The 12,107-nt window shown below is 39.9% G+C and overlaps 3 protein-coding genes across 3 annotated transcripts; 1 reads left to right on the top strand and 2 right to left on the bottom strand.

The window, feature by feature from the left end:
* Positions 1 to 785: 785 nt before the first annotated feature.
* K441DRAFT_694569 (uncharacterized protein) lies at positions 786 to 1,643 on the top strand (the record flags this gene model as incomplete). The annotated part of the gene is made up of 2 exons (XM_067652729.1): positions 786 to 1,159; positions 1,213 to 1,643. 2 exons carry the CDS (start codon positions 786 to 788, stop codon positions 1,472 to 1,474), a joined length of 636 nt encoding a protein of 211 aa, XP_067506434.1. The 3' UTR covers positions 1,475 to 1,643.
* Positions 1,644 to 2,663: 1,020 nt separating this feature from the next.
* On the bottom strand, positions 2,664 to 3,614 carry K441DRAFT_472249 (kinase-like protein; the record flags this gene model as incomplete). The annotated part of the gene is made up of 2 exons (XM_067641865.1): positions 2,664 to 2,897; positions 2,952 to 3,614. Coding segments are annotated over 2 exons (897 nt in total), but the record flags the coding sequence as incomplete, so codon positions are not given.
* Positions 3,615 to 9,607: 5,993 nt separating this feature from the next.
* K441DRAFT_675440 (kinase-like protein) lies at positions 9,608 to 11,404 on the bottom strand (the record flags this gene model as incomplete). The annotated part of the gene is made up of 6 exons (XM_067650853.1): positions 9,608 to 9,618; positions 9,714 to 10,039; positions 10,243 to 10,715; positions 10,790 to 10,978; positions 11,093 to 11,227; positions 11,294 to 11,404. 6 exons carry the CDS (start codon positions 11,402 to 11,404, stop codon positions 9,608 to 9,610), a joined length of 1,245 nt encoding a protein of 414 aa, XP_067506432.1.
* Between the last annotated feature and the right edge of the window lie 703 nt (positions 11,405 to 12,107).

Genomic DNA, 12,107 nt, shown 5'->3' with positions numbered 1-12,107 from the left:
TTGGCTAGAAGGCACATCAGTACGACGATTTAACCGGCTTGTTGCTATTGAGGGCTTTCTATTTGTACACAGGTCGATGCCACATGTGGTGCAAAGGGTACAATCACTGCCTCCACAAAGACTCGCCCTAATGCTGCCGGACGAAAGACAGGGATGGACAAATTGTTCATGGAAGAACACGAGGACTTATCACTCTTATCCTCTAAGTAAAATTCGCTTTCTGGGAGTACAAAGATTCCCGGCGAATCTTTGGATAGTTTTAACGACTGAATGACCCCAGAGTTCTCTTGAAGAGAAGCAATGTATCTACCATATAGAGCACGTATACCCATCAATGAGAAATGCTTTACGATCGACTCTCTGTGTCTGCAAAAATCAACACTATCCCACGCATCGTTGGGGTTTAACTCAATCTCTTATCTTCTAGTTGGGCCGTCTGTGGACGGTTTCAGATTCTTACAAAACTTGTGAAAGTTCTAAAGTATGTTCAGTTCTGAAAGTTTTCACACGTCCAAACCAGTACTTTTATCGATAAGTATTGAATATTGATAAAAGTACTGGTCCAAACCTCATAATGTGTTGTGAACTAAAAATGGCTCTTCACGTGTACATGGGATATATGATTGACTAGCCCACTTTTTCCAAAATAGGGAAAGAGTGAGGGAGCAAGGCTGGCCTGAAGGGTTCTTTTATCAATACACCTTGTTTTGAATTCTGCCTTCTCAGAGCATAAGTCTACCCTATGCCCCCGAAGCAACCTTCCACCAAAATTGCTACCCGCCGCCATGGATCCTCAGCAAAATTACACCGCTCCATTCGAATCTTACAGCTTTACTGCTTCAGCCTCCTCCTCCTCGCAGCCAGCTAGTTTCAAGCGTGCAGATTCCGACATGGATCACTTCTTCGATTTCAACGCTTATTCGTCGCCCTTCCTTAGCGTTCCTGACACGCATACCGACAACTCGAACAACGCTACGCCCCTCGCTATGCCGTTTGGAGATTTGAATATGGGATACTCCGCTTCGCCCCAGGCTACGCCCTCCACTATGCCGAATGGGGACTCCAGCAACGTATCCAGCATGCAAAAGGGTCATTCTATCCCTGCTTCCAGCGAATCGCAAGGACTCAATATGGGTCCTTGCGGCTCTGCTGAGGCCGGGTGAGTTTTTTTTTTTTTTTTTACTGACACGGCCCAATCATTGGTATTCAAAGATCGGGATCCGCTACCGATCATTCAACCCAACCACGCAAGTGGATTTGCGTCTGGCCCGAAGGCTGCACAAAGGTCTTCACCCGGCGCTCGGATCTCGAGCGCCACTACAAGACGGTGCACTTGAAGATTGAGGCCCATTGGTGCCCCTTCGCCGGCTGTCCGCGCAGCAAGGAGGCCGTGGGAGGAGTAATGGGGAAGCCGTTTCCGCGCGAGGACAAGCGAAATGAGCATGTGAGGAGGATTCATGAGCGCAGAGTGTAAGTGGGCAGTTGAGGCCTGTGGGATGGTAAGTCAGGCCTGAAGGAAGGTGAGGGTAGCAGGGAGAGGTGAGCGGTGGTAGTTGTTTTGGGGACAAGGAAAGGGTTGCGAATGTGGAGAGACGAGTTGCGGCGGTTATGAATTTGATGATATTTAGTTTGAATTATTTGTCTGACATTTACTTTGATGTTTCGTCTTTGACGATAAGTCTTTAACCCTCTTTTCTCCTCTTGGAGACAGCTATGTTATACTTTTATTCTATCGTCGAAACCCTCTTCGCACCTAAGCGGTGCGCAGAGTCATTCTCACGCCCAGCATGTCACTATACTTGCTAGTCATGCAAATTGAACGAGATAAAACCTTCAGTCGGACTGTGTAAAGATATCCGAAGATGGATTAGGGAGGTGAGTCCGAGAGAAGGCTAAGAGTCACGCTGTGCACTTGCAGTTACTTCGGTCCTGAATGTATAAAATAGCTTGAAAATCTCTCATGAGCCGCTAATATAAACATCTACACCAAGGATTGTTTGCGTAGTCCTTGAGATATGATACGGATTTCGAACAAGAGCCCGAAGTACTTTAAAGCTGAAGTTGCGGATTGATTTCGCACCCTCTCGAGACCTCTAGGTTATTGGTGAGTGCCACAGTTGGGACACCAAAAATATGAGCGGACGCCTTAATGGCGCATGAGATATCATATATTTTCGTCTGACAAAGTGCAACAAATCCTCGTCTATCCTTCGCTTTATCTTGCACGGAAATAGTTATATTGACTCATATTCTGCCCTTCGCTTTTCTCTGCTATGGAAATAATCTGTGACTCTTCTCCCCGCATTCGAGAGTTTCTGGATGACACCCCTACCGTGATGAGTTAGCTGTTGTGGTTCGTCATCGGTGTCGGAATGGTACGACGGATCGACCTTATCGCTTGCCGTATAGTCTGCTAACGGTACTTTGGATTTGGAGGATTCTAAAAAAATTTGGGGTTTAGAATTGGCATAGGGAAACTTCGGCGCAATGCACTTTTCTGTACAGTCGGTCGTTGTAACGAGGGTCGGAATTCTTTGACTCTTAGCGTCTCGGACGCGATCACTGTTTCTCAAATATCAGGAAACACTATTCGTTCTATTGGGAATGCACAGAACCATACCAGAGGGTATAGGGTTGTTGCCATAGTTAATGAAAAATTGCTCGATATCGCGAGCAGTGGTGGATCTACTCGTAACAAAATCAAGCACACTGACATACTGACTCAACCAGGCGTGTCCCGCGATTTCCCTGACATCTGCTCGTTTTTTAGGGTCACGTACTAAAAGTCGTTCAAATAGGGGTCTTGCATCGCTCTTGATATTGTTGTAGGTTAAGCTTTCTGCAGATTGAATCTCAGTAGGACCAGTTCGAAATATAAACCCAGTGAGCATTTCATACTACACAAAGAATTAGCTTCAGTACCGTTACAAATGTTATTGGATAAACCTAACCAAGACCAACCCGCAGCTCCAAATATCAACATTAGCTGCTGGATACGGCGAATCTCCGAGGATTTCGGGCGCGATGTATGTTGAATCCCCATTTCTCTCCAACATTAGCTCTTGTAGAAATTGGTACCCGCTTTCCTGAACGAGAGCCTCTGGCATCGTCCCATTGATCGGATTGTCATTGCCCTTTTTCGGCAGTAGATTGTTAGGATAGAAAGTGCGGGCCAAAATAAAGTTGTGGATAACCAGTCTGCAATGCTCGTCCAGAAGCAGATTCTTAGGCCTGATGAGATAATGGATGACGCCAACTTTTTGCAAATACCCAACACCAGAGATCAAATGAGCAAAAAGCTCGCGAGCCTCATGTTCCTGCAAACTCTTTCGTTCCTGAATGTAATCCCAGAGGCTACCTCCCGGTAGGTTTTTGAAGATGATGCCGAAGTTTATACCTGATTCCTCCATCTTATAGAAATGCGCTAGATTAGGATGGTGTAGCTTGCATAAAATTTCTACCTCCCGGTTTATTTCATACAATAAATCCGAATAGCTGCCCTGAGTTAACTTGGTTCTAAGTGTGATCGTCACTCTCTCGCCCCCGTTTTTCTTTTTGGCCCACACATCCTTTCTGAGGTCATGTACTCGTATGGTCTGACCAAGAATATAATCACTCTCGACTGGACCAAGTAGTTCCTCTTCAATATACCGCGAACTATCGTGTTCAGAGCTATTCTTTTCAGCTTGATGTGAAGCTTCTTGAAAAGATGATTCCTGAGTTACGGAGCGACATGGGGATGAAACTTCAGCAGCGCGACCCTGGGAAGTCATCTGGCTTAGCTTCTCTTGTCGACCTGAATCGAAGTTCCTTACTACCATCGTAATACTGTCTGACGACCTAGATCGTCTATACGAACTATGTCTCAGTTGTTAGTTGTCTCGTATCTTGAGCTCGTATGTCTCATCGAACGTCTCATTACCTGTTTCTCTTAACTATGACCTACTACATGACGACGTCGTCGTTATTGTATTTGGACCTACCTAATGTATATAAGAGAGCTTCTAGAGCCCTCTTTAATAAAACAGAGTTCTCATTCCTGATCGTCCGTTTAACAGTTATAAGCCTAGGCCGTCTACTACATCATCTTTAATTCCAAAGCCTTTATTCCCATTAATTTTAATTATTATCTTAATTATAGATAACTACCCATAATAACTTCTTAACAAGAAACCCCTCCCGTTATTATATTATCCGTTATCCTTATAAGCCTAAATAATTAGGACGAATGGATTGAGGTTATTAAGTTAAAAGCGAATAATAATCGTCTCTGGAAGTATGTTGACCCATTAACACCTAAGACCAATCTGCTATAGCTTAAAGAACCTATTTGTGCCTTACCTAAGGATGCTAATAGCTAGGGGAAGACAAAGCTCGCGGACCTAGATAAGGAGGAAAAGGAGGAGCTCCGTACGCTTAAAGCCGACCATAGGGATAATATAAAGCTATATAGAAAACAGCTGTTAGCTCTTAATACGTTGCGCAGCTATATCCTAAGCTCTATTTTACGTACCTACCTTATCTATACGTTTAAATGTACTACTACCTATAACGTCTTAGTATCTCTTAAGAAGAGAATTACTCCAACTAACCACGCCTAAAAGCTTTAAATAGCCACTTAATATACAAAGCTTAAGAAGGCGCCTTAAAACCAGAACTTTAAGGTCTAGTTATAAGAGTGGGAGAAGGTATATACTAAGTATAAGGAGCAAGCTCTACCTAAGGTAGATAGTAATTATTTAGTAAAAGACTTCGTATATATAGTTAAATTAATTATACTAAGCTAGTTAGAATATTGGAAGAATAAGCTTAATAAGCGTAAGTAGGAGAAGAAGATGCTTCCTACCTTCTTTAAACTAGTTAAAATATACTAAAACTACCGTCGTACGGACCTTACCTAGAAGGGTAAAACCCCATAAAAAGGATCCTTTGGAGTTACCTTTAAAGATAAGTCACCGAATTCAAAGCCTAAATTAAAGCCTTAATTGTTAGCAGATAAGCAGAAGAAGAAAAGGTAACTATTACTAGAGTGCCTATGCGGAAAACGTTACTACTTTAATAAATGCTGGTATATCATAGAGTTAATTTCTTACCTATTATGGTTTAAACTAAGTAACAAAATTTAGAAGAAGGTGGATAAGAAGATTGCTAATATAATACCCGAAATTAAGGCTTATATTAAGCAAATTAAAAAGGACAATTAAGCCAATAAGAAGCTAAAGGATAGCAATAAGTAGAGCTCTTAAGAGCCTAGTAAAGGAGCCTTTACTATTAATTAAGCAGGAGCCTATAATATAACCTCTAATTATAAGCTTTATAATAGCTTTATCCTTAACTTAGAAACTACTATATACGTTATTAACGATTAAGCTAGATTTATTAGCGATATTGAGCCTATATTAGATTGGCTCTACGTAAAATCGAATATAGAAGAGATTGTGGGCTATGGTATAGCTATAGTTATAATTAACTAACTAATAGGCAAGATATAGATGCAGCTCTTATAAGTAGCCTATATACTAAGCTTTTATACTAACCTAGTATACCTCTAAAAGCTTAATAATAAGGGAGTTTATTAAAATAATAAAGAGAACACTGTCTTCTCTGGTGACAATAAGACGTACTTCCGCTGTAGCTACCACTATAGTTAAAAAACGGTTAAATATAATAAGCTAAAGGACTTATAAGAGGCTTTATTTGTGACTTAATTAAAGCTAGTAAAGCATTTATTAAAGCCTCTACTAAATTAGGCAGAAGGCCATATATAGTACTAGCGATTAGGCTATATAGAAAAAGACGCAATTAAGTAACTACTTTAGTTAGTAATGGGCGCGATTATAAAAGGCCCGATAATAGTAAAATACAAATTATATAGAGTAAGTAAAGCTTATAAGGTAATATTAAGAAGACCACTAACTTGATTACTGGTTCCTTTCTATAGAATCTACCTTAATTTGATACCTAGAATAGTCGCATTTAATGGCAATAAGTACGTGGTACACTTTCTTAATAACGCGACGCGAATGAATAAGGTAGAGACGATGGCTAAGAAGTCGTCCCTTACCCAAATTGTTATTAAATATTGCAATGTTATCGAACAACGATATAGCTTTAAGGTAGCTATTATCTATATAGATAGAGAGACGTCTCTTATAGGCAAATTTAAGGAATAGGTAGCTAAATAAGGAATTAGTATTAAAAGATTAGCACCTAATACTTAATTATAGAATGGTCCAGCGGAATAATCTGGGGGGGTAATTATATAGAAGGCTTGGTATATAAGAATTAAGGCTTATTTACTAAAGGAGCTATATTCTAAAGTTTATAAAGTAGCTGCCTATCTACTTAATTAAACGCCTAGTAGAAGACTTAGATAGTAAACGCCTTTTAAAAGAATCTAGTTAGCTATAGGTATATTACTACTAAAACTAAATATAGGCCACCTATAAGTCTACGGCTATAGGGCCTACCCTCTTAAGTATAATATTCTATGCCTAAATAAGCTCGCGCTAAGGGCCTATATAGGATATCTAGTAGGATATAATTTAATGAATATATTCCAAATCTATATTCCTAGTCAAAAGAAGGTTATAAGAACTAGAGACGTAAAGTTTAATAAGCGGTTACTCTATAATAACTTATAGCCAGATTTAGTAAATATACTCTAAGTTAGAACTAACTAAATATTAGAAATTATTAATGTCTATTAAATATAGGATCTTTAAGATAAATTAGAATTGTTATCTAATAAAAGTAATAAGACTTAAGACGAGATTTAAGTTAATACTAAAGGGAGATAACTAGTAGAATCTGGTGGAAATAAGGAAGAGCCTAATATTAAGAGTAGTAAGTAATAAGATTTAAGCTCTAAAGACGACTTAGCTCTAGGGCTTCTTACCCTAGATAAGATATTAGAACCTAACTTACTGGAGCCTCTACTACTGTCCTTAAATACCTCGGTAAAGAAGCTATACTATATTATAGTTCTAACTAATAAAGCTAAGTTAAAGAAGAAGATTAATAGTAATATAGGAGAGTAAAACGTGGTTAAAGGAAAGAGACTTAAAGGACGATTAAAGATCTATATAGGCTTTTTTGCTAACGTTACCGACTAAAGCCTTCTAGCTTAAAGATCAGCCTTTAATGTAGGGCTTATATTTCATAAAAAGCTACACTATAATTAGCTCCTACCGCTGCCTAGGAATTAGAAGGAGCTTTAAAGACATTAATATAAGGAAGAGTTTGTAGCTGCTACTTAGAAGGAGTATACAGACCTTTAAAATTAAGAAACGTTTTAAGTCGTTGATAAAATAATCTATATTAAAACTATACCTATTATCTAGGTATTTATATATAAGACTAATATTAACGGATATCTAACGAGATTTAAAGCTCGTTTTTACGCATAAGGTAATTTATAAAAGTTAGTTTATAAGGACACCTATACCGTAACTTTAGCAGCAAGATCGTTTAGAGCCTTAATGGCTATTATTATAATATTTAACCTGGACTGCTAGTAAGGCGACGCTGTTAATATATTCGCAAATAGCGTAATTAATAAGGTTGTATATATTAAGTATTTAGATAGATTTTTAATTAAGGGCAAGTGCTTACTTCTCTAAAGAGCCCTCTATGGATTAAGGCGATTACCTTTACTATAGCACGGTAACTTAATAACAACGCTAAAAAAGGAAGGCTTAAAGCCAGTAGTGGAGGAGCCTTACCTATATTATAATGATTAGCTAATAGTCTTCTTCTACATCGATAATATCACAGCTATATTTAGGAAGAAAGATCTACTTAAGCTCTAAACCTTTAAGGAGCACCTTATAAGAAAGTACGAGATAAAGGACCTAGGTGACCTTACCTAGTTCTTAGGAATTTAAATTATCCGTAATAGAAAGAATAGGAAGCTCTGGCTTAGCTAGGATTTTTATATTAATAAAATTGCGATAAGCTTTAAAGTTAAAGATTATCGCAAGATATATATACTAATGGGTATTAAGGAACTTAAGCTTAATCTAGAGTAAGCCTCTAAGCAGGATACCTACGCCTATTAGAGGAAAGTCGGATCTATACTCTATATAGCTAATATTACTTATTTAGATATAGTAAGAACAATAAGCAAGCTGTTAGAATTCTTATAAAATCTATTACTAATTTATAACGCAGCTACTACGAGGGCAATTACCTACCTTAATTAAACTAAGACTTTTATAATTAAGTACTTAAAGGAGAATATAATAAACTAGATCTTCGTAAAGGCTAGTAACACATTATTTAGCAACAACCTAGTAAGCAAAAAGAGCATAGAAGGTTATCTATTTACCTTATTTAGAGGGCTAATTAACTGGCGATTTATAAAGTAGAAGTTAGTAATAAAATTAAGCACGGAAGCAGAGCTTCTAGCCCTATTACATGCAGCTACCGAGTTAATTTAGTGGCAGCAATTCTTTAAAGAAATTAGATTTAACCCTAATAAGAAGCAAACGATATATTATAATAACCTATAGATAATTTAACTACTTACTAAAAGCGACGCGGAGCTTAATACCAAGCTTTAATACGTTAATATTTATTACCACTAGCTCCGCCAGGAAGTTTATACAGGAAGTATTAACACTAAACGGGTGCCTACTGCGGATATAACAGCAGACGGCCTAACGAAGGCTCTGCCTTATTAAAAGCATAAGACGTTTATTTAGTAATTAAACCTTATTAATATTAAGGATCTAATTTAATTTAATTTAAATAATATTTAGGCAAGGTAAATATATAGAGGATTTCCTTTGACTTAACACCAAATTGCTATTATAACTTTTTAGTATTTCTACAGCAGCCCAGAAGGCTCTATGCAGCTGGGGGGGTGTGTCAACCTAAATCGAAGTTCCTTACTACCATCGTAATACTGTCTGACGACCTAGATCGTCTATACGAACTATGTCTCAGTTGTCTCATATCTTGAGCTCGTATGTCTCATCGAACGTCTCATTACCTGTTTCTCTTAACTATGACCTACTACATGACGACGTCGTCGTCATTGTATTTGGGACCTACCTGATGTATATAAGAGAGCTTCTAGAGCCCTCTTTAATAAAACAGAGTTCTTATTCCTGATCGTCCGTTCAACATCTCTCTATGAGGGTTGCGTTGGCGGCTAAGGGTGGGAAGGTTGGTAGGCCCCTTTTTGGCTTCGAAAACATGTCCACCATCCAGCGCACCAATAGATGAAACAGATTTGAAAGATTTCTCACTGGTTACGGTAGTAATGGGCGTCCCTGCTGGTGTCCAACCTGGACGCCTTCGTCTCTCTTCATCCTCGTCTGCTTTGCAGAGGGATTCGTACTGGTCGATTTTGCGCTCTTTTGTGCGGCATGTTTCATGCTCTTCATCCCTATCACTGCGTGATAAGTTATCGGTATGGATAGCCGTTGATTGAATTCTTTTGGAAATAGGTGATGGTTTGCTGCCCGCTCTACTCGAGACGAATGTGCGACTGGAAGCTCTAGGTATTTGGCTTGGCGGCAGGTGTTTGGCCGTGTATTTTTCATTACTGCTACTGGTGGATTCTGATGTGGATGATTCTCCGGCTCGCGTTGCAGGAAGGCTATCGACTGGCTTGGCATAGTTTTTAGGTGCTCCGAGTGTTGTCGTCGTGGCTGAGCCATAGTCATGGCTTGAAGAAATGGGAGAAACGAATCTTCCACTGGTACTAGGTCTTGCAAGGGCTTCGGCGATGGTGTAGAATTCTCCCTGGTTGTTATTTTTCGCCTGTGCTTGGCCGCTGGTATGCGTAGAGGCACTGCCGTTCTGTGACGTCTCTTCTCCAGGTTTTGGATTCTCTCGATCATGTTTAGTATCCGAGAAGTTACTAGCAGTATGTTGCATGGCTTGTGGATTCGCGGCTATGTGTTTTTTTGACGCTGGACTCATAAATATATCCGCTTCAAGCGCAGGAACATCCGCAGTGCTCCAGCATGCTGACGCCTCTATTATGAGTTGATCCGGGGTTATTTCTTCCTGCCTTGTGGAATTGGATCTAAGATCACAAGTAAGTATCGTTACGTAAACTCAGAGATAACAAGTGTGGCAAGCGGAACGAAAAAGGGCCTTCCGTAAGGGTATGCACGGTCGCCCGAAGAAGTCCCTGACATTAGGTGTATATAGAGGCTTTTAGGGGCTTTTAGGGGCACCACTGAATGTACCAAGGATTCCCTTCAGCAATAATAATGCGGGTATTACCTTTGCATTTCAGCAGATGCCCTTGCCGACGAGGGCTTTTGCGGCTCGATCCATACGTGAGTTAAAGCATCCTTGGCTGATAGACGTATCTGGGGGATCGGAGCCATCAGTTTCTTCAGGAAGTCGCATCCTTCACTGCTTATGCCATGCGCCTGCAATAACTGTACGGGGAAATCCGAAGCCCCTTTGACGTACGTCCTCAAGGATTTAGTGGGAAAAGGGGATACTCCAGTTAAAGCACGAAAAGCAATCTCGCCCAATGACCAGATATCGACGGCTACGGTGTATTCGTCGCTAACTTCGAAGTCGTCGTCATCGAGGAGGCCAAGCTGCATAAGCATCTCCGGGGCAAGGAAGCCAGGAGTACCATTTAAAGTCCGCAGGGCTGTAAGGCCCTCCTCTGCTCGCTTACTGATACCAAAATCACCAATCTTTATCCACCAATCCGGGCCTTTGGATTTTACGAGAATATTCTATATTTTACGGATTGTCAGGCAATCGTCAAGATAAGAAAGTTATAGCAGTATAGCTAAGAGTGTGAACTGACGTTCGGTTTTAAGTCTCGATGTGCAAACCCATTTTCATGCATGAATGCCAAACCTTCTAGAATCTGGGAGGTAATTTGCTGTGCCTCTTCCTCTGGCAACGGTGATGAGAGATAATTTTGAAGATCACCAAGGGGGAAATATTCCATAGCGATAAACACGCTCTCGTTATTTTCATACCACCCGAACGACTTTACAAAGCATAGCTCGTACTGTTCATCGTAAGCATTTGATACGTGGTGTCAAGAAAGTGAGAAAAAGAATAAATATGATAGTAAAATATGGAAATGAATGGTGTATTCTACCTTTGAATGTGAAAACTTTGCTATGGCCTCCAATTCGCGGCTATAATCGGCAGCTTTAGGCCTTTGCACAGTCTTCCTTATCTCTTTGACTGCTCGATGTTTGACCTCGGCATTTTCGGTCACAAACTTCTCCAACTATACAATCCCGAACGCGCCAGCGCCAAGGTTCCTCCCTCTTTCCCAGCGCTCTTCTTTTCTCACCTTGCGTTGGCGAGGTGTGGCTCCGGAGACATAATAGACATGCTGTGTGTACCCTGGATAGAACTTTGTCTCCAATTTCGAGTCCCTCATGAGATCTGATATAGGAGGCATTGTACCTGTATGAAATTAGCCTAGCCTAGAAGAATAATGGATGCATTACACTTAGACTACTTGACATTAAGATTAAGTCGAGCTGCTGAAAATTATATCAGCATTTTGTACTAGGATGTAGTATTGTTTTTGGTGAGGTCCTAGTAACACCAGGCTCTTCTAAAGTGGAGGGGCTGAAGCATGCATAGACTAGGTATCACATTTAAAAAAAGGAGATCCTATGGGTTAATGCTTGCCAGGTCTACGTATCAAGACCAGTAAAGCTAGCTGTAGAGTAAATGAGTGAGGTTTCGAGAGACTGAACTTTAGGAATCAGTGTGAGCTGAGCCCGGCTGCGGTTATTTCATAAATCAGAGGCTCCGTAGTAGAATTTAGTTACGGGGCGGGAACACGTGCATTCTGCTCCGTATACCCCCCAAATTCTAGAATAAAGCCTTCTAAGAGCTTATGGGCGTCGTTTTAGTGGAAACTAAATGGTTTAAAAATCGATTTTTATAAACTATAGCTTAACCACAATAGTTATACTATATATTCTTATTACAATAGATTCTTTAAGTAATTACCTCTCTCTATGTATATATTAGAGCCCTATATCTATCATATTAAGGCATAAGATACATCATCGTAGAAAACGAGTTAGATTTTAAAACGCATCTTGGTCTAAAACCGACCAACTGCCTATATCAAACTTTTTATATAATAA

This window comes from Cenococcum geophilum (genome assembly GCF_001692895.1).
Source record: "Cenococcum geophilum 1.58 unplaced genomic scaffold K441scaffold_11, whole genome shotgun sequence".
Lineage (NCBI taxonomy): Eukaryota > Fungi > Ascomycota > Dothideomycetes > Gloniales > Gloniaceae > Cenococcum > Cenococcum geophilum.
Note: the sequence above shows the minus strand (reverse complement) of the source record. Positions and strands in the feature narration are given on the sequence as shown.